The sequence below is a fragment of the Phalacrocorax aristotelis genome, chromosome 7, assembly GCF_949628215.1.
Source record: "Phalacrocorax aristotelis chromosome 7, bGulAri2.1, whole genome shotgun sequence".
In the NCBI taxonomy this organism is placed as follows: domain Eukaryota; kingdom Metazoa; phylum Chordata; class Aves; order Suliformes; family Phalacrocoracidae; genus Phalacrocorax; species Phalacrocorax aristotelis.
In genome coordinates, this window is record NC_134282.1 from 27,208,627 (window position 1) to 27,228,235 (window position 19,609).

The 19,609-nt window shown below is 42.9% G+C and overlaps 1 protein-coding gene across 8 annotated transcripts; it reads left to right on the plus strand.

Moving 5' to 3' along the window:
* Window positions 1-2,367: 2,367 nt before the first annotated feature.
* Window positions 2,368-18,108, plus strand: AMMECR1L (AMMECR1 like). 8 transcript variants are annotated; one of them, XM_075099378.1, is made up of 7 exons: window positions 2,368-2,720; window positions 3,504-5,450; window positions 10,765-10,875; window positions 11,352-11,466; window positions 12,214-12,304; window positions 13,291-13,387; window positions 14,644-18,108. In XM_075099378.1, exons 2-7 carry the CDS (start codon window positions 5,044-5,046, stop codon window positions 14,753-14,755), a joined length of 933 nt encoding a protein of 310 aa, XP_074955479.1. In that variant the 5' UTR covers window positions 2,368-2,720; window positions 3,504-5,043; the 3' UTR covers window positions 14,756-18,108. The 8 variants fall into 8 exon arrangements, 7 of the variants coding, with proteins under 7 accessions (XP_074955479.1, XP_074955481.1, XP_074955484.1 ...); XM_075099380.1 differs by having other exon boundaries at window positions 2,369-2,720; window positions 5,006-5,450; XR_012661561.1 differs by lacking the exon at window positions 2,368-2,720 and adding an exon at window positions 12,808-12,851 and having other exon boundaries at window positions 2,829-5,450.
* The last annotated feature ends 1,501 nt before the right edge of the window (window positions 18,109-19,609 follow it).

A 19,609-nucleotide genomic window follows, 5' to 3' on the forward strand; every position in this document is an offset into this window, starting at 1 on the left:
ATATGGATTGCCCCCCATGCACTTGTGCATTTAACCTTAATTTTTTAGAAAGGTTGCCAGATCATTTTTAGCCTCCTCAGCAGGAGGCTTCAGTTTTGTGGACTAATTCTGGTTTAAGAATACTTTATCTAGTTATAGCACTGTTACCCTGACTTTATCAGAACTGAGCTCTTTTAGAAGTTACATTAGAAAAAATGCTATTTGATTCCTAATTTCTGATACTGTAACTAGAGTAGTAATGTCCATATTCACGCTGTTTGCGTGTTTTTAATGTGCAAAACCAACCTATTTCAGATTTGTCTGGATGGCAGTCTTGTTTTCATATTAGCTTGACTTTACTTTTTAAAATAAAAACACTTTAAAATATCATTCTAGTATAATGATATTGTAACCTTGGTAACAGGGAAGTTATGATAATTGCTTGCAAACTTCCTGGGCTAGAAGAAAGAAAACATCAAAACATCCCTATGGTTTTACAAGCCTTCAAGGAGTGTGTGTATAAATGTATGTTGAAATGTAAGAGACTCTGGCACAGCACAAATAAAAATTTGAGAGGTAAGACATCAAAAGGTGAGAATCAAATAAACAGTTGCTGATTACCTTGTATTTCTTGTGCTTCAGGAACACAATGTGCATGACTTGTCAAGTGTTTGACATTGTCATGGTGATAAAACACTGACACCACCAACACTCCCAGGTTCCTAAAGACCCTGCAAGAGGCTCGCTCACAATTGCGAAGTTGCCTTTTGTAGGGTTGAGACCTGTTTTGCATCGTTGGCAAAGGGCTTTTGGATGAAATCTAAGACATTATGAGCAAAGGGTGAGGTATTTGGGGTGGGGGGAGGATTCTTTTAAGGACTGCAGAAGTTAGAAACTTGCTCTTCATCCTTCTAGGCTATTCTCACATGGTTCTTAGGTTACTACAGGAGTCTTTCCATAGTTTTCATAAGCTGGTATTCAAGCTATCATCTAGGCCAAAAGGATCATGCTATTCCATAACCTTAGAATGGTAATAAATTCAGCATTGTCCTAGTCCTGCAGAAACCCTATGGATTCTGTAGGAGAAAGTGAGATCCGCTAACATTCAACTGGATTTCTCCAACTGATGTTTTCTTGCCTTCCTTACAATTTATGTTTAGCTCAGGAATGGTATAAAGAAATTCCATTTTACCATCTTAGAGAGCTGTGCCAGTTTATTTGTCTTTTGAGGTTGAATGTTTAGTGTGCTTAAAAAGGGATCTGTAAAATTTGTTCTTCAGCTTTCTTAAGTGTTTTGCCTGTGTTCTCAGCACGAAACTAGAAGGCAGCATTGTGCTTTGCTGCACGGTTCCTCCCTTGCCTAGCTTGCTGTACACTGAGAACACCTCATATGGGGAGAACACCTTTACTTTTACAGTAATTCTCATCCCAGAGACTTTACTTAAAACAACCAGCTCTTGAGAGAGAAGTCCCTCCTTGACCCTCTATTTTTACAACGTGTCCTAAAGCCACTGAAGAAATAACTACTCCTCTGTGGTATTTCTGACAGGGTTGTGTAGAACGGGCGGAGGGAGGGGGTTGGGTGCCCCCCTGGGGGTGAGAAGCAGTTAAGAATATTTGAGAAAGCAGTTTTTGTTCCGGTGCGGTTGTGACACTTGCCAGCGTTGTGCCAACGCCAGAAACGTGTTCTACATCTCACTAAGTAAACCTGCTCGGCGGCCGGGGCTGTTTTTACCGCTGTCTTTGCAAGCACGAACCACAGCGACAGAAGCGGCTCCCCAGCCTGCCTAAACCGAAACCTAGCTCGGGTTCGCCCTTGTTCTCGCTTCGCCCCGCTAGGTCGGATGAAGTGACCCGCCGGAGGCGCCGCGTCGGTACCGGCGCTCGCCTCCCACCGCCGGCGGAGCGGGTCTCCGGGCCTCCCTCACGGCAGCCACCGCGCCGGGAAGCTCCTACCGGCGCCGGGCGAGGCTGGGTCGGACCGCGGGAGGCGCCGCCGCCCTCCGCAGCCCTGAGGGGAGACTGGAAGAGGTGGGGAAGGGGTAGTCAGCGGGCACAGCCCCCCCGCCCCAGGCACGGAATGGATGTTTCCGACCGCGCGCCCCGCCTCTGGAGGGCCGTCACAGCTCCCACTGGCCAATAGAAGAGCGGCACACCCCCCGCCTCCCCTCGCCGGGTCCGCGCGCTGCCGGGGGCGGGGGAGCCCCTCACGCTGAGGCGCCCCTCCCGCCCCCGAGACTGTTTGTCCTCGCACGTGCGGCTCGTCACGTGACGGGGAGGGAACCCAGCCCACCCCCGACCCCCGTCCTCTGGCTGGGAGCGGAAGTCCCCGGTATCTATGGTTCTGAAGGGGGAAGAGCGTCCTCCCTTCTCTATGGTCGCGCCGGCACCGCGGGGCCGACGGGAGGCTGGCGGACTATGTACATTTTTCCCTCATTACCTCACGGGCGGGGAGGAGGCTGCCGGGATAGCGGAGGACCTTCTCTCGGCCTCGCTCCGGTCCTCCAGCTCCCCTCGCTGCCCGGCGGCCCCGGCAACACCGGCTCCCGGCCCGGCTGCGGCTGGCCCTGCCCCACTCCGCTCCCCCCGCCCGCTGGGCCCGCTTCTCTGGGGAGCCTCGCCCAGGCCCATGGCTCCATGAGGCGGGAGAAGGAGGAGGAGGAGGTGGCGGTGGTGGCGGGGCAGCGGCGGCGGCGGCGGCTGGGCTGAGGCAGGGGAGAAGCCCGGGACGGGTGCAGGAGGTGGGCGACACTGCGGGTGGTGGAGGAGGAGAAGGCGGCGGCGGCCCGCCCGCCCCGGCGCGGTGGGGAAGGGGGGGGGGGGGGGAGGCGGGGGGCACAGAGGGGCTCCCGCCGGCTGGCGCCCCCTGGCGGCCGCCGTTCTGCCCCGCGGGGGGGGGGGGGCGGGAGGGGCGGCGGGAGCATCGCGGGCTGCCTCCCCCGCCGGGTTGCCGGGACCCCCGGGAACGCCGCAGGAAACTTTTGTGTCGGGGCGAGTGGGGCCCGTCCCGCGGCGGGGGAGCGGTCTGACGGGCGGCGCCGCTGTGGCGGGTCCGGCCGCAAAGTCGCGGTGTGAGGGCCTCTGCATAGTCAGCGCTGTGTCCGCCGCCCGAGCGCGGTGTTTCCCTACAGAAGTTGCCGCTCGGGCAGGGCGAGCGCGGAGCCGAGCGGCCGGCGGAGGCCTGCGGCGGTGGGAAGACGGGGCCGTGGCTCGGGGCGGCCGGTGCTGGGGGCGACCGCCCCCGCTAGGCCCCTTCTGCCAGCTGCAGAGGCTGCCAGGAGGGTCAGCGGGGAACAGCTCTTCTGCCCCCTGCCACGTCTTCCGTTTAAAATGAATAGTTGTGGTTTCAAACAAATAAATTATTTTTCCCACCGAAACGCGGCTACCCTTCGGTGATAACTTGGAAAGGCTCATCTATCCCAGCAGCCTCGCTGAGCCATCGCTGTGCAACTTTAAATAGGCACTAAAGAAAATGACATGTTTACTTTGGCAAAGTTATACTTTACTTTTTTTTTTTTTGTTAGGAGGGTAGAGATCACAGGAAGGAGGATAATTTTCCTTAGGTCTTGTAAATTGTTCCTTGTGCAAGATTATGTTTCTGAAGCTTTGAGGTGAGGATTGCTAAGTGGAGTAACTGCTGCAAGAGTATGCATTTTGTGTTGAGAGGCACGTCTCTCAACACATCTCGTACCAGTTCTGGTTCAGTTCAGGATTGTGTGACTCTTACAAGGGCTGATGAAATTTAATGGATAAAGTTTGCATTGTTTGCATGTGCAGAGAAGGAAGGGAGTTGTCACACTGTGAATTTCAGTGCATATTGCACCTTCCTGTTCTGTGTATGTGCTGTCAGTTCAGCCAGCAGTTAAATACATGGAAGAGTTGGAGGGATGCTCTGGTGCTTAAAGAAGTAGCCCGGTACTCGCAAGAGCTGAGTGCAACTTCCAATTCTCCATGGTGTTCTCTGTGACTTGTGTGTCTGTGCTTTTAGTCCCGGTTGACAGATGGCGAACGGTTTTTCCCTCCCTTTGTGTACTTAGATCTCAGAGTGATGGTGGTATTACACTTAAGTTCCTACCATTGATGTGGGGTTCTTGGCTATCATCTTTGCTCATTTTTGTCTGCGTAGGCTTCCCTCCCTGTGTTTGTTCCACCCCTCGTGATACAAGAGCTAGTATTCTCTTCTTTGCAAGCAAAACACTGTTCTGGCATTTTTTAATACCATATCTGTTTCCTGCCATTACCGCTTCCCTCTCTCCAGACCGTGCTTAGTCTTCAGCTCTTCCTTTCCTGCATATCCTGACTGTACACCCTACATGTTTACTTGTGAGCGCTATTGATTTACTTAATCCTAGAAAGTAAATGCAGATTCTAGTTCTTGGGGTCTGGAAAATAGTCTGTTGTTTAGAAAATGGTGATTCAATGCTTGTTGCTTCTCTTTGTGTCTTGCTTAGGCTAGCACTAAATCAAGGGCAGCACCCCTGGGAGTCCAACCCTGAAGAAGTCATTGGGAGTTGTCACTCTTCTGCTGAGAATGGGGAAGGGAAATGCACTTGTGGCTTTTCAATAGCTTGTTTGCTATTAGTGCAGGCATTGACCAAGAGGGAACGAGTGATCTGGAAAGGTAGTGGGTGGGATATATCTGTACTCCAAAGTCTTTTTTTTTTTTTTTTTCCTTCTGTTCTGCAGTTTCATTCCCTTAATGGGAAGACTGGTTATGGGTTTGGTTTTTTTTGTGATGTGCTTTCTAATACAATGTTCAGTACACCTCGTCGATAACTTTGAAAGTGTGATTCCATGCATGTCATGTTACACACTCTTTCAACTTGTGTGTAAAAACACCCATTCTGCTTGCTGAACTGGTTTTAGTTCTGTACTTAGTTGCACGTTGTGGGGGTTTTCTTCCTCTTTTTGTTGCAAAAGCAAACCTCTCTGACACCTTAGCAGAAGCAAGGAAGGAGCTGTTGGTTTTTCACCTGTAACTGTTTTGTGTATTGCCTTTTTTCCCCACCCACCCCCTTCTTGCCAGGGTTCTCCAGTGCTCCAGGCAGCAAGTTTTGAAGCAGGATGGGAAAAAGACGCTGTGTTCCTCCACTTGAGCCCAAGCTGGCAGCTGGCTGTTGTGGAGTAAAGAAGCCCAAATTGTCTGGGAGTGGAACGCACAGTCATGGGAATCAGGCCACAACTGTACCAGGCTCCAGTTCAGGTCCTCTTCAGAACCACCAGCATACAGATGGGAATAATGGAAGGGAGAACGTATCTGACTTGACTTTGGGCCCAGGAAATTCTCCAATTACTCGAATGAATCCCACTTCAGGAGCTCTGAGCCCACTTACTCGGCCCAATGGAACTGCCAACAGCACCAAGAACCTGGTGGTGACAGCAGAGATGTGCTGCTACTGCTTTGATGTACTCTACTGTCATCTCTATGGTTTCCCTCAGCCACGACTTCCTCGATTTACCAATGACCCCTAGTGAGTAAATCTGTGATGCGGGAGGAAAACTGAGAAACCAGCATCCAGAGCTATGGTTTTGTTGGGGAGGGATGAAGGGTTTCCTCTGGAAAATGGGGAAAAATCCTGGTATGCAGGGAAGAAGGTGGGGGGGCATTCTGCTGCTTGATTTGTCCACTAGAAGCAAAAAATTATGTGCTGTAAGTGCTCCAAAGAGTAAAAATATTCTGTTATGTTTGTTGGTGGAGATGAGTGGAGCTTTGAAGAGTGGCCTTCAAGGGAGAACGTGCTTAGCTCTACAGAAAGAGCACTAGGCAAAACATGAGGAGGTGTGGTGCTGCTTCAGCTCACAGCCTGATGTGTTGCGTGAGACATTGCATACTTTGTTGAGGAGTGCAAACCCACTTCATGATAACGTTAAAGTTTGCTCCCTTCTTTGTAAATAGATTCCCTGGAAAAATTAACTGCACTGTGCCTTGCATAAAAGTGTACTAAAAGAATGAGTGAAACTGAAATGAGTTTTCAGAAAACAGTAAAATAATGTTATTAATTTGAAGAGGATCCTGCTTCTAATGCCAGGCCCTAGCTTGGTGAAGGGACAAGGGGAGAGGCTTCCTTCTGTGAAGCAAGAGGAAGGGAAAAAAGAAAGAAGTTGAAACAAGTTCCTGGCTTATCCTGAAACAAGTGCTGAGCTGGTGAGCATGGGACAAGGATACCCACAAGGGTGTTTCGTTGTTCAAGTTAATGGGTTTAGCAGGGAGGGGAACCAAAAATTTGCCAGTTGTGGCACTGCAAAACTGTGTTACGGAGATAGTGCTAGCTGGGCAATATGGGGAGAAATGGAGGGTTAACTTTCAAGGACAATACCAAGGTAAAGAAGAAAGGAGGTGTGTATGAGAAGAAGTGAGGAGGAGGATTTATGAAGGTATTTCACTTCGGTGAGATTTAGCTAATGTTTATCTGAAGGTTAAACGCGTAGGTGTGGAAATGTTAATGTTGTTAAAATGTTTGGTGGAAGAATTATATAGGAAAGATCAATGACAGGTACACCTTCTGACACTCCTTTGGGACCACCTCCAGAACAACAGATAAAATAAAAAGTTGTTGACACCCTTAAGTTAATGGATTTTAAATTGACGTAAAGGAACAATGGCTTAAACAGGTCAAGGACTTTTTCGTGTGTTGAATGTCTCCCCACCTTATTGGCTGTCAGTGTAGATGTAGGTTGTGCATCCATGCAGTTATTATCTGAGCGGGATTATGGATACATGTTCTGAATGCTACTGCAGACTAAGCTGTTTAATATTGTAAATACAACTGAATGGAGAAATACTCTGGACTAGAATATAGAATAGTTCCAGGGACTCCCCATACTGAAATATTTCTGTTGTTATTTTTCATACCTAAGCTAAGTAGGCTCTTTTTAGAAAATGATACGTGAGTCTGCTTATTTTGTCACTTAAAATGCAAAGGGTGTTGTTGTTGTTCTGCTCTTAGTCAACAAGAGACATTATTTCATACAGATTCATTGTTTTGGTGTTAAAGATTTCTAGCTGGATTTGTTGCTGTTTCTTTGACTAGTTTCAGAAACAGCATTCTTTCAGGAATCTCAGCCGTTTGAACTTTATGCCCAAATTTGAAAAGTAAGAAGTCATTCACTGGGCATTTCTGTGCTGATAATTTAAAAGTCTTTTAGATCAGCACTCCAAAGCAAAAACGGCTCTTCGCTTTTCTTCCCCTCCAGGCAAATGCCTACCTGAATTTTCTTGTGTTTCAGCATTTATGCTGGTGCTTCTAGCAAATAGTTGTATCTACCCCAGGGAAAAGCATGGGGTTTGCTCTCTTGTAGAATAGCACAAAGGGATGATCTGACTCACTTGGGACAGTAATGTAATGAACTTCAAACCAAATGTTATATAAGAGTGAGCAAAGTGAAAACACATAAATAACTTGCACTGTTGTCCTTTGTAACATAATTAATGTCAATGTAAGAGATCTTTGAACAAAACAAAGGCATAGACCAGAAGTCTCTCTGGACTGACAGAAAAGGGACCGTTGATAGGAAGAATAGAAAGACGTACAGCTTTGTCCCAACCTATTTCTCAGAAAACAGATCGTTGAAATTGGTGCTGAACCATAAAGACAGAAGAAGTCGTGAAGGTCAGAATTCTGCCTAAACAGGGTAATAATATAAAAATTAGAGATGACTTGAAAACTACAGCAAATTCCAATTACCAGGCTTGAGAGGATATGCGCATGGACAACAATCTTGATGGGAATTATGGAGCTGGTAGATACCTACAGAGTAAGGGAACCTTACATACATCTTAGCAGCGAGTCTCACTCATCATCAATGTAGAGAAGGTGGTGTTGAAAGACTTGTAGTTATGCCTGAATTAACTTGGTAAATGAAGAAAACATCCTGTTTGTTCAGGTTACTGAAAAATGACAATTTTGAACCTGTATAGCATGCCAATAGTTAACTATGGTTACTTATTCCACTTTTGTGCTTCAGTGTTTGGTGGTGTTTTTTGTGTTTTTTTTTTTTAATAGTAGGTATTACAAACTCATAAATTTTCAGTTGCCATGCAAGACAAATAATAAGATACTTCCATCATAAAATCTGTACTGTAACAGGTTTTTCGTAGTGCAAGCTAAATTCTGATTTGAACAAACTGTATTTTGCTACTTTAAAATTCCCTTTGTAGTTGCAATTGGAGAACCTAATTTTTAGTTCTTGAAACTCCCCTGCCCTCAGCCAGGCCAACTCGCATCAAACACACCTAAGTAGGATGTTGTGACTGGGGGAGAAATGGTTGCCATAATCTGCTTGTGATTTGACCACAGAGTACTGGTAAGTGTGCTTGGATGAACATGGACGAAATATTGTCGTGACTTTTCTCAGTACATCTGGGAAATACAGTTTTCAGGGAAGGGCTGTGGAACAATTGGCTTATTGTCAGCTACACCTGCAATTTGCTAAGTGCGTTTATTCTTCAGATATTGAAACAGCGTGTTTTCTACAATGAAGATCTTTGTAGTAGTGAAATTTTATATACTCGTACAAAACTTTTTTTATGCCTCAGTTGTTATGACCATAGTGAAAAATTGCTAAAAATGTGCATTGGTATCTTTGAAAATACGATGGCCTTCTGAATGTAATTATCCTGTCCTTTCTGGTAATATCTCTTCTATATAGACACAGAAAGCTGTGTCACAGCTCAGTGGAAGCTTACTTTTTTTTTTTTGGAAAGGGAAAGAGGTGAATTGGAAATGTGAACCTGTAATTTGAACCCAAGAAGAGAAGGAACTTACTTGGATTTGTATTCTGTCCATGATGCTTTTCTTTTCTCCCTTTCCTTTTCTGTTTGGTTTATGTCACACAGACTAAGTAATGGTTTCAAAACTTTAATTAGATTAAGGTAAATTTCCGCTGAGCTTGTGGCAATGTTTCTCAGAAATCCCCTTTGTAAGTTTAGTACCTTTTTTGGTAAGCTTTCTAATGTATTTTTGTACATTCTCTTTCTGTTTCATCATATGATAACGAGATGGAAGTGTAGAGGAGTGATGCAAGTACATTTAAGTGTTGTTGGAAAAACTAGAACAGTAGATCCTCCGTCTTGGTCAAGCGACCATAAGGTGGCTGATGGTTGTGGAAGAATGTTTCTGCTTCCTCTGTGGTCAAAGTACTTCACAACTGTCACTTAAAAGCTATTTGCTATTTTGGGTAGTACTTCTACCATTGGTCACAGCTGGTAACTAGATCCTGAATGATGGATTTGTGCTGTGATAGAGTTTTTTAATTCCATTGTTGCTCTGAGGAACATTACTGGGCATTGCTTTGTCACTACAGTTTAAATTATGTTCTACTTACTTAGACATAAGAAGCTCTGTTGCCTGTATTTGAGAAATCATCCACACTCCCTGCCAGTTTTATTGTCCAAACTGAATCCCTTCATATTTTTTGTAATGTTTCCTGCAAAAAATATCTTGCTTGGAAGAGCACCCAGAGTTTGAGGAAAGTAAGCGTCTACACCCTGATGTAGAATCAGTTATTTGGTTTTCACATTTTATAACTCCTGCCAATGTTTGTTTATTTTCAGAAAATTATTTTCTTAGCACTATATGTTTTCTATCCTATTATTTATCTTTCAAAATTCAATAGAAATCAGTAGACTGATATGTGGAATCACTGATGACTAATTTTTTCATTTATGCTTGGGTTCAAAGTGACCACATCTTGTGTTCAGTACTGTGCAATCTGAAAAACCAAGATCAGTCATCCTGTTTTTATAATTAGATCAGCATCATCAGTTGCCTTGTAAAATTTTCCAGATGTTTGGACATTCTTGTATGGCCGCAGCCATCACTGTCCTTTCTTTACTGTTTCCCTCTACAGCTGTTTGTAACTTCACTCACTTCTGTAGAAGTGAACTTTCTGCATTTAATACTCAGAGTCATCTTGACCTGTTTACCTCTTTGTAGAGCTCTTCTGAATCCTGTTGTTCAGAACTTCTTGCTTTTTGGGGCTTAATCATGGCTTCTAGTTTAACAGATTGAAATGAGCCTGCTGAATTTGAGAATCTACTGTTACGCCTGTAAATTCATGATAGACAGGGAAGTGGAAATCTGTGTGATGTTTGTGTAGGAATAATTTAGCGCTTCAGATATGTGTTCAACAGGAGAGAATCTGTGCAAATATAAATCAAATGTAAGGTAAGCAAAAGCTGTGAACATAAGCTGTTTAAGCACTAGGGATCGACCCAGAAGTCAGATCCTCATGGACATAACAGGGGAAAAAGCCCTAGGCTTGCTTTTTATCCCTTCAAAAAAAAAAAAGCTTTTATCACAAACCTGAATTATAGATGGCTTATAGAATGCTTGGGGATCTTTCAGGTTCAATGGCATGATAAATAAGTAATCTTATTTTCTTCACCTATATTAATTTTGATATGGGTTGTCATGAAAACTAGTAGATGCTACTAAGTGAGGCCATTACTCACAGAGGTAATCAGTGGGGTCAAATCACCATATCACGCATTAGAAGACAGGGCAGAGTTTGGCTGGGAGGGTGTTGGTGGAGAGATTACAGAGTACTGTTGGAGAGAAAGGAGTATGCTGAGAAGGTGAGGGGAGATGCTGCTTTTGCTTTTGGGGGTGTGTGGGTGGGGGGTTTTATTATTGCTAGACAGCAGGTGAGAAAATGTGCCTATTGGGGTATACTAGAGGGAGAGAAAGCAAGTGCATGCATACATGCTCTTTTACACTTTGTTCGTCTCCCCTTAGCAATCAAATATTTCTAGAGGCTGTAGTATTTCTCTTTTTGCCTTTTCAGTCCACTCTTTGTGACGTGGAAGACGGGGCGAGACAAGCGGCTTCGTGGCTGCATTGGGACCTTTTCAGCCATGAATCTTCACTCAGGACTCAGGGAATACACATTAACCAGGTACTTATGTTGAAAAATAAATAAATCTGAAATTATTTTGCTGAAGACCTGTAAGGATTCAAGGTTAATATGTTGGATTGACGTAGTTCAATTTAATATGCTTCACAAGAAAATAAACCTGAGAATTGTATGATAGTTAAGGTGAGGTAATATATCAGGATTTAGTGGAATGGCTTTGCAACAGGTGAATTTTGGTTGACGTTTTAAGGCTAACATCAGATCTGTCCTGCATACTAACAGTTTTGACATCTTATGTAGCACATAAGTTCTCTCCAACTGCAGTAAGTGGAGGACCGCATCAGGAAGCCTGTACGCATGTTTGCAGTTCATTAGATTAGGAAGAGATGCAAATCACTTCCTCTGCAGTAGCAAAGAGAAACATGTTTCACAGAGGCATAATCAAAAAGGGAATAATTGAGCATCTGACACTTTAATTTGGTGCTTGTATTAGGCAATATATCTTCTCTTTCCTTTAGTGCACTTAAGGACAGTCGATTTCCCCCCCTGACCCGCGAGGAGCTGCCCAAACTCTTCTGCTCTGTCTCCCTCCTCACTAACTTTGAGGATGCCAGTGACTACCTGGACTGGGAGGTGAGAACAGGTGCATTTGGAACTCTGCATCACTCTCTCGTTCCATTCGGGTTCGGGTTAGTACATGGTGATGTGTCTCCTTCATTACAGGGGTATACAGGCATTGAAACTGGGAACAGAAGAAATGGGGCTGAAAAACTAGACAGGAGGAAGAGGATGGACTAGTAGTATGCTTTTGGTTGGGAGGGGATCTGCATGGGAATACGAGAGACATGAAAGTGTTTTATGGATTTGGCCCAATAGGAGATGGGTGTAAATGCATATGTAAAAATCTGGGTAGCATTTTGATGCTGTGAATAGAAACTGGGAACAAAAAGTAGTTAAGACCAAAGGTATTAATCACTTTTATCACGTTGTACGTGGAAATGTATTTAGTTCAAGAAAGGTTAAATAGACTTTGTGGTTGGGCTGTTTTGGGCATAACTCTTGTGTAGACATCTTGTCTTTCTTGCCTAACATAAGAGATGAAAAACTGTCAGACTGCTGACAAGACTTAATTCAGGAGAAGTGGCAGGGAGACTGGTTAGGCTTGTCTTGGAAAGGTGGCAGAGGTCCTTTATGTTGCTGAGAGAGCTACTTGTGAGACCTGCCTGGCAAGGACAGAGAGTGAGGAAGAGAATATCCTTATCCAGGCAAAAGCCAAACTGGTCATAGAGAGAGAGATACACAGTGCTGTAGGAATGACAACTCCAACAGGACTCAGTGCTAGCAAACACCTCTTATTTGGCTGTTCATTTCCATCTATAGGTTGGGATCCATGGGATCAGAATAGAGTTCATCAATGAGAAAGGTGTCAAACGCACAGCCACGTATTTACCTGAGGTTGCTAAGGAACAAGGTGGGTTTGAGATGGCAGCCAAACATGTCAACACATTGTGTCACAGAATTGGGTAACAAAAATCTATGGATTTTGGGTTTGGATTGCAATGCTATCCTCATAGTAGTGCCATGGAGCCACCGGGCTTAATCTGGATAACTGACACCTGATACAGCTGCTGCTGGGTTTTCATCTGGCCTTTCTCTCATCCCACATCTGTGCACAGCTGTATCTTAGTGTAAAAATGTTTTAGGGCTTAAGAAATAGAGGATCTCAAAGTACGGATCTTCCAGCTTCATTCAGCATTGCATCTTTCCTCTTCTATGTTTCTCCCACCAACTAGGATAACTGCAGGCTGCACAGCACCAACAGGAGAGTCCCTTTCCTCCTCATTCTTGCTAAAGTAGCATCCTCCAGATGAGGGCAGGAAACAGGGCCCCTCTGGAGCACACTTCCCACTCAAATATAGTAGCGGTCACCATGGTAACTGCTCAAAATATTGCCTCCTTTCCTCCACCTAGCAGAGTGGAGTGGTCGCATCCTCCTGGCTCTGGGGCAAAAGACTAAGGTAGGAATTTTAACTCTGATCTCTCACATAGCAGTGCACTGTGCTATCACTAGAGCATCAGGTTGATCCCAATTTGTCTTTGTAAACAGCTAAGTATTATTTTAAGGCTTAGAGAGCTAAACTTGAGTGGCACGTGATAAAACAGTTTGGGGTCCCTGCAACAGAAGCAAGGCACAGACCTTTGTAAGAAGAGAGGTCATATGGAAAATGGAATTACTGTTTTTTAGATCATTGCAGTTCCAATATGAGTTAAAAGGGGTTGGCATGTGCAGATAGTGTGCATGCATAAGAAAACGTATGTCCAGTTCGAGACTGGTATTTCTAAAGCTCAGAGTTTCTTGTGTAGTTGTTTGCTTTTGAGGCCTTTTAATGCATCTCTTATCTTTTTGAAACATCATGTTTATATTGAAAAAATTCTCTTGCTTCTATTTTTCAATAGACTGGGATCAGATCCAGACCATAGACTCCTTACTCAGGAAAGGTGGCTTTAAGGCTCCAATTACCAATGATTTTAGGAAAACAATTAAACTCACCAGGTAAGTCAATATATTTGTCATCTTCCAATTTTACTTCATAGTGTTTTGTGGATAATCTAAAGTATTTGGGCTTGATGCAAACCTTCATGCCTCTTTCAGGTGAGAGATGTAGTCTGAAAGACAAAAATCACAAATGCCACATGTTAGGCATATAATATATATGGAATGAAGTGCAATGTGTTTGGTCTGTGCAGGATCGAAATTAGCATTTTCTACGAGAACTGCCACTGGTTTTAATATTATAGTCCACATGAAAGATCAAAAGAAGCAGAACCTTTGAAAGTTAAAAAGGTTGAATTTTTCTGTATCTTTACAATGGACTTCCTTTTCTCAGTGTGCTCATCTACGGATGGTGTAGCTATTTGGAGATGAGAGCTCCAAGAGAGCTGTCTTAAAACCAAACCACACTCAAATTTGGCTGGTTTTCAGAATTTGCTTGCTTTTCTATACCTCCAGCTGTCCTATTGGTTTCAACTCCCTTTATGTTAATAAAAATTGGGACATTCTGGTTTTGTATAGAAAAACTAATTTATCAGGTCTTTCCTCTGGAGAAATGAGGTGGGGATGCAGGGTCGGGTTGGTTGTTTGTTTGGGTTTTTTTTTTGTAACAGGAGAGGACAGGATGAAGGTTTTCATGAAAATCAGGTGTAACGTGGACTTAGAGCAATTCACAACCACTTTGAAGTTATCTGTTGTGTAGCATGCTTTAGAAGCACCTGGAAAACTCTGGTCCCTCAGAAAGGACTTCATAATTTGTGAATTCTGATTGTATAACATGGACTAAGACACATATATGTGAATAAACCTCTCTTTACCCGACTCTCCGTCATATTCTTTCACTAGCCGTTCAAATGTGAAGATAACCACAGAAGTAAATAATGAAATACTGGTTATGTAGTCTTTGAAACTGAGTCTTCTTCCAGCAAACTTTTCATGCCTTTCTTTTTTTTTCCACAGCAAGTGGATAAAAAGAGTACAAATTGATCATTTGTTTCCTGTGTGCTACTTCAGGAGTCCCCTTAATTACGACTGCCTTGAACAGGGCTCAACTTTTGGCACAGTGAAGCTAATTCAAGCTTAGATGGGTTATTCAGACTACTGCATGAGGCAATATCAAAGTAATTTTTGAAGTTACTGGGTTCCTCTTGATCGTTATTGGCTGTTAGCTAAAAGGTGATCTGGGATGAATGTTTTTGTCTAGTCCCTTCATATTGCATAGTCTGTTTATGTTATTTTTTCTTGCGCTGTTCCCATAGGTACCGCAGTGAGAAGGTGACAATCAGTTATGCAGAATACATGGCTTCCCGTCAGCATTGTTTCCAGAATGGCACTCTTCATGCCCCCCCCCTCTACAATCATTACTCCTGACACACGGCTGCATGACCAGTCCCACTCCCCAGTTGCTGCCAACAGCTACGACATCATTGGGGCAGATGCCTCCTCTTCCTGGTCCAGTTACTTCTATTACTGCACCATTTTATGATGCTAGCTTCCGTTGCCAAGTCTGCCTTCCAGCTGACCTGGGGGGAAGATGAGAGCATGACAGGACTTCAGGGGCCCAAGCCTTATCTCAGCCTTCCCTCCAACCGGGGGTTCAGTTGGATTGGGGCTCCATGCCTATGAACTGTCGTGAGGTGCAGAAGACCTCTAGGAGTGGAAGTGCCACTTCGGACTGATCCGTTCTTGTGTGTTACCGACACTCCAGAAACTTGAGTTGTTTGTTACGGAAGCCCCCCAGATCAAGTAGGAGCATTCCCCTGGCAGCCTGGGCAACGGAGTCCAACAAAACATTTTTTAGGTTCTTTTTAATTTTTTTTAACCTCTGGTATCTGTTGTGTACCGAGAGCTGATTGTGGTCCCCACACATCACAGGCGGACATTATGATATTGGGGAGGGTTGAACATCTGGATAGCACCCCATCCTCATGGACAGAAAACAAAGATGTGAAAAACCTTTGGATGGTATTGCAGATGAATCCATTATTTAAATACACCCTAGAAGGCTTTAATTACCAGATCCTACTGTAGGTTGGATTCTTCAGAAATCCTCTTGGTTTACAGTTTTTTGAGGCTTTTAGACAGTGCTTTATAATGTAGCCTGCTATGAAATAGAGTGCTGTTATGCCTGTAAGAGAGCAACATGGTGCATGCTGTGTATGCGAAGGACAAGGTACTTGAGTGTCCCTGGATGGTTTTCTTTGTTACAACCAAGTTTTGTGTCCAAACATTTGTAACAGAGCCTGCTTGGATTAGGGATGGGGAAGGATTTGCAGGGCATTGACCTGTAGTCATACAAGTGAGATAGTGACTGAAATTTGTTTAACTTAAGCTAACAGTCTCGGGGACCTTCCTTTTGATAGGACAGCCACTTTCTCTGGTGTGACTATTGATCTTGAGAACTGTGAGTATTCCACTTTACAGCAGGCCTATGGAATAGAGCTATGTAGTTTCACTGGTAAGTTATCTTACACAGTTTAGTCATTACCACATCAAGGCAATGAGTGGGGAAACCTTTGTTACCCAAACTGTGTGAAACTCACGTGCATTCTGTATTTCTTCTCCCGTCATTGATGATTACAAGAAATACTCTCATCTAAGAGGAAGATGAGTTATCCAGTTGTTATTCTGCAGCATCACTGAGGGATGTCATAAACTGTAATTATGACACACTCTCAATCAAAACATAATTTGGGGTTTGGTTTGGTTTGGTTTGTTTTCCAAGTTTCTGGAGGCTCAACAATGATCAGGAAAGAAAATACAAGTGCATAGCAAAGTAACTGCTATTTGGTTGCATATATCTTTAAAGTTTACTTGTGTGTGGTAATGATGGCTTTTAAAATTGACTGGTGTTTCAAGCCTGAAATTCTCTCCTGGCATGGCAGGGAACAGGGCTGGTAGAAAGCTCAGAACTGCATGCTGCTGGTCCTTCTGGTCCTAGAGAAGCAAACAGATCTGTGTAGTTTTGCTTCATGTTGGTGTAACGTTCTGCTGGAGGAGAGAGACATGAGGGAAAGGAGGGGGTCCTATTCTGGATAACGGTGCAATATCGACCCAGCTTTCCTCCTGTACTGGGTCATCCTTATAAATTGCCACTTTTCCCTTGTGATGTTGTTGAAAAGCAATTGAAGATTAAGGGATTGTTTCATGATTTCCTGCTGCTGAGAATAAATCGGTCTTGTTACAAACTCGAGTGGTTTGTAATTACTCTCCCAGGTGCCGTGTAGTGATGGGGGAGGGGAGGGTCAGCTCCGTACATACCATTCACCTTTCAGCTGTCAAACAGTATGATACATAGGGCTACACTCATTACTGTTCAAGTGTTCTATGTTAGAATTTAATTTCTAAAAGGTTTTAAAAAGGCAAAAAATGGTGCTAAAACTTCACCCCTGAGCACGCTCAGTGAGACTGGTCATGCAGGCATATAGTGCCAGGCTTTTCAACAATATTGTTTTTTTCAAATGTTTGCCCTGTTCTGTGTCTTCAACAGTGTATAGTGTTTTCCTGATTTCATTTTATTTGAATAGGGGATGACTAAGGGGTGGGGTGGGGAGGGTTAGCTGTCATTTTTAAAGAACAGAATTTTAGGATTGAGTGACTTGGTTGGTTGAAGGCTGAAGTGGGCTAGATGGTTTGGAACTGGGGAAGCCTTATTCCCTCCCACTTCCATTTTCCCACTCAGTCTGTTTAAAAAAAAAAAAGCCTCTAAATATGTACTGTGTTCTTGTCTTGTTGCAGTGAGAAGAGAAGCTAGCAAATCAGAAACGCTGGTCTGCTGCCTAAGAAACAGGCCCACTCAGCTTTAGTCCCATAAGGGTTCAGCTATAAAATCATTTGAAAAGTGTGTCAATAGTTAAGTTAGCTCAGAAAAAAATGTATGACAAGGACAGGTGGTCTCAGGAAATAATCCCATTTCTAGATCATTACATGGCAGCTATGCATAAGGATGAAAGAGGTGAACTAGAAACAAAATGTATTTTGAGTTGCCTCAACATGGAGGCAACCAAAATCAATGACCAATTGATATAAGAGTTTCTCTGTGGCTACTTGGCTGGGACAGCAGGTTAGAACTACTTCTCAAAGCAACTGTTACCTGGTTTGATCTGGATTTAACTCATCCTTAGAAGCAAGTGCCTTTTGGTCTAGAAGGGCTTATTCTCATGACAACCACAACTGAGAAAATATCTCACTGCAATTTTGAATTGTCTTTGTTTTACAGTAACTACAGGAGAATGTCTTTGATCACTGGAGTCTGTCAGTGTTGGAATGCTTCCACTGTGAGGTTCTTAATTTTTTTTCCATAATGTTCAACAGTCAATCTCAACTGAGGCCAATTCAGTTTGGGAACATTTTATGGTCAAAATATCACATATCTACAATTTATCACAACAAAAAAAAAAAAAGAAAAACTATGACTTCATTTTAACCTTTGCATAGAATAATTTGTTTTCATAGTACATTAACATCTGCAATCTTCACTGACTATTAGTGCTGTTTTCTGTTTGTATTCTGGAAACTACATGTTGTTTTGTTGGGGTTTTTTTTTGGTTAATTTATTTCCTTAAAGCAGGAGACCTCTTCTGACCTTCAGTGCAGAGATGTCAGACCAATTCTTTGTATTACACTTGGTTGCCTCCTACCTATATAATAACTTCTGAGTGTAAATAATTGAACTCTCCTCTAATGAAGTATTGTAGAGAATAAATCATAATGGATAAAGATTATTTGTGCTGTCCTCTTTATATGGTTACTCAGAGCCTCTGTGGGGGATAAGATGAAATCTTTCTCATCTAGTGAACAATATGCTACCTGTATGAATACCAAACCTCTAAATTACATTAAATGTGCAGAACCAGGGAGGTTGCCAGAATGGGATGACAGCTGTCTGGAAGCACAGAAATAGTCAAGACAGGCTCACTAGAAGAAAGTGAAGAAAAATAGTAGGAAAATTAAAAACAAAGATTAAATATGTTTCATTAATAATGGCATAGCAAAGTATCTTTGTATCCTCAAATAATGTTTGCTTGATGATAGCTCTCTGTTGGTTGTCATGATGGTGAAATACATAAAGCACATACATCCAGAATTCCGTATTGTACTGAGAATTCTGAATTTGTAAATCTGGCTTAAACTACCAAAATTGTTCTTTGCGCCTTTTTTTTAATGAACTTTTAAATGAGTCTTTTAAAATAAACTAATGAAAACAGATTATCTGTACTTCACAGGTTGTAGTCTTCAGGTGATCTAAAAATGTTATCTCAGGAAATAAAACCATGTTTCTAGATTCTTACTAAATATTTTAATATTTGCTTTAGGACACAATCAATTGATTTCTATAATAGTTCTGATGTACATACCTCAGGCTTAAATGATTTTTCCATACACTTTCAGGTGATTGGCCATTTTTTATTTTTGGCAGAGGTACAGTTAAAGATCCTACATTTACTGTTTGTGGTTGTTGGGAAGGGCAGCCCTGGATATCAATGAAGAATAGGTAGAAGATCCCCAAAAACCCCAACCAAACCAAGGGAGAGAGTCGTTTTGACTTAAATATGCCCAAGAAGCTCACTGATTTCAGTGCAACTACAAAACAAAATCCTTTTTTTTTTTTCATAAAATATGCTTCTGGTACTAGTGATGCTAGAAAGTAAATCCCCTGTGCAATATGAGGAGTGGGCTGAGGGGAGGATTCTGTGGCTGACATGATTTACTGGTGACTAACTGTAGATTCTGAACTCAACTGTAAAACTAGCATCAACTGTTGTCATGTCCCCAGGTAAGTTATCAAGTATATTCTCCAGCTTCTTTGTTGGCTAGAATATGGTGACTTATTTGTGTATTTTTATGGTGTATGGTTTTCCTTTCTTGATTTTTTTTTTTTTTTGGTTTCACAATGAATCAGTCAGATATAAAATCTTTGTCCAGTGTCTTTCATCAGAGGTTCTTTCATGCATGTTACTTTCTGTAACTGCAGTAACACACAGCAGCTCACAATGATGATGAGGCCAGGTAGAAGGGTGTACATATGACTGCACACTGAAATAGTTCAATCCAGACTAAATATAAACCAGGATAGTTCTCCAGAAAACACTTTCTTCTGTTTTTACTTCTGTTTGAGATAAGAAATGAAATTAGTCATTTAGCACTCACTTCCTTCCACAAAGAAATTACAAAGGTTAGGAGACATCTCTAGAAGATAGTTCAAATTAAGAATACTTGAGCATT

Excerpts from the sequence above, each read along its gene's own strand:
- AMMECR1L (XM_075099378.1), top strand. The coding sequence starts at position 5,044 with ATGGGAAAAAGACGCTGTGTTCCTCCACTTGAGCCCAAGCTGGCAGCT. Across the intron at positions 5,451-10,764 it reads CGATTTACCAATGACCCCTA|TCCACTCTTTGTGACGTGGA; the intron begins GTGAGTAAATCT and ends TTGCCTTTTCAG. Across the intron at positions 12,305-13,290 it reads TGAGGTTGCTAAGGAACAAG|ACTGGGATCAGATCCAGACC; the intron begins GTGGGTTTGAGA and ends ATTTTTCAATAG.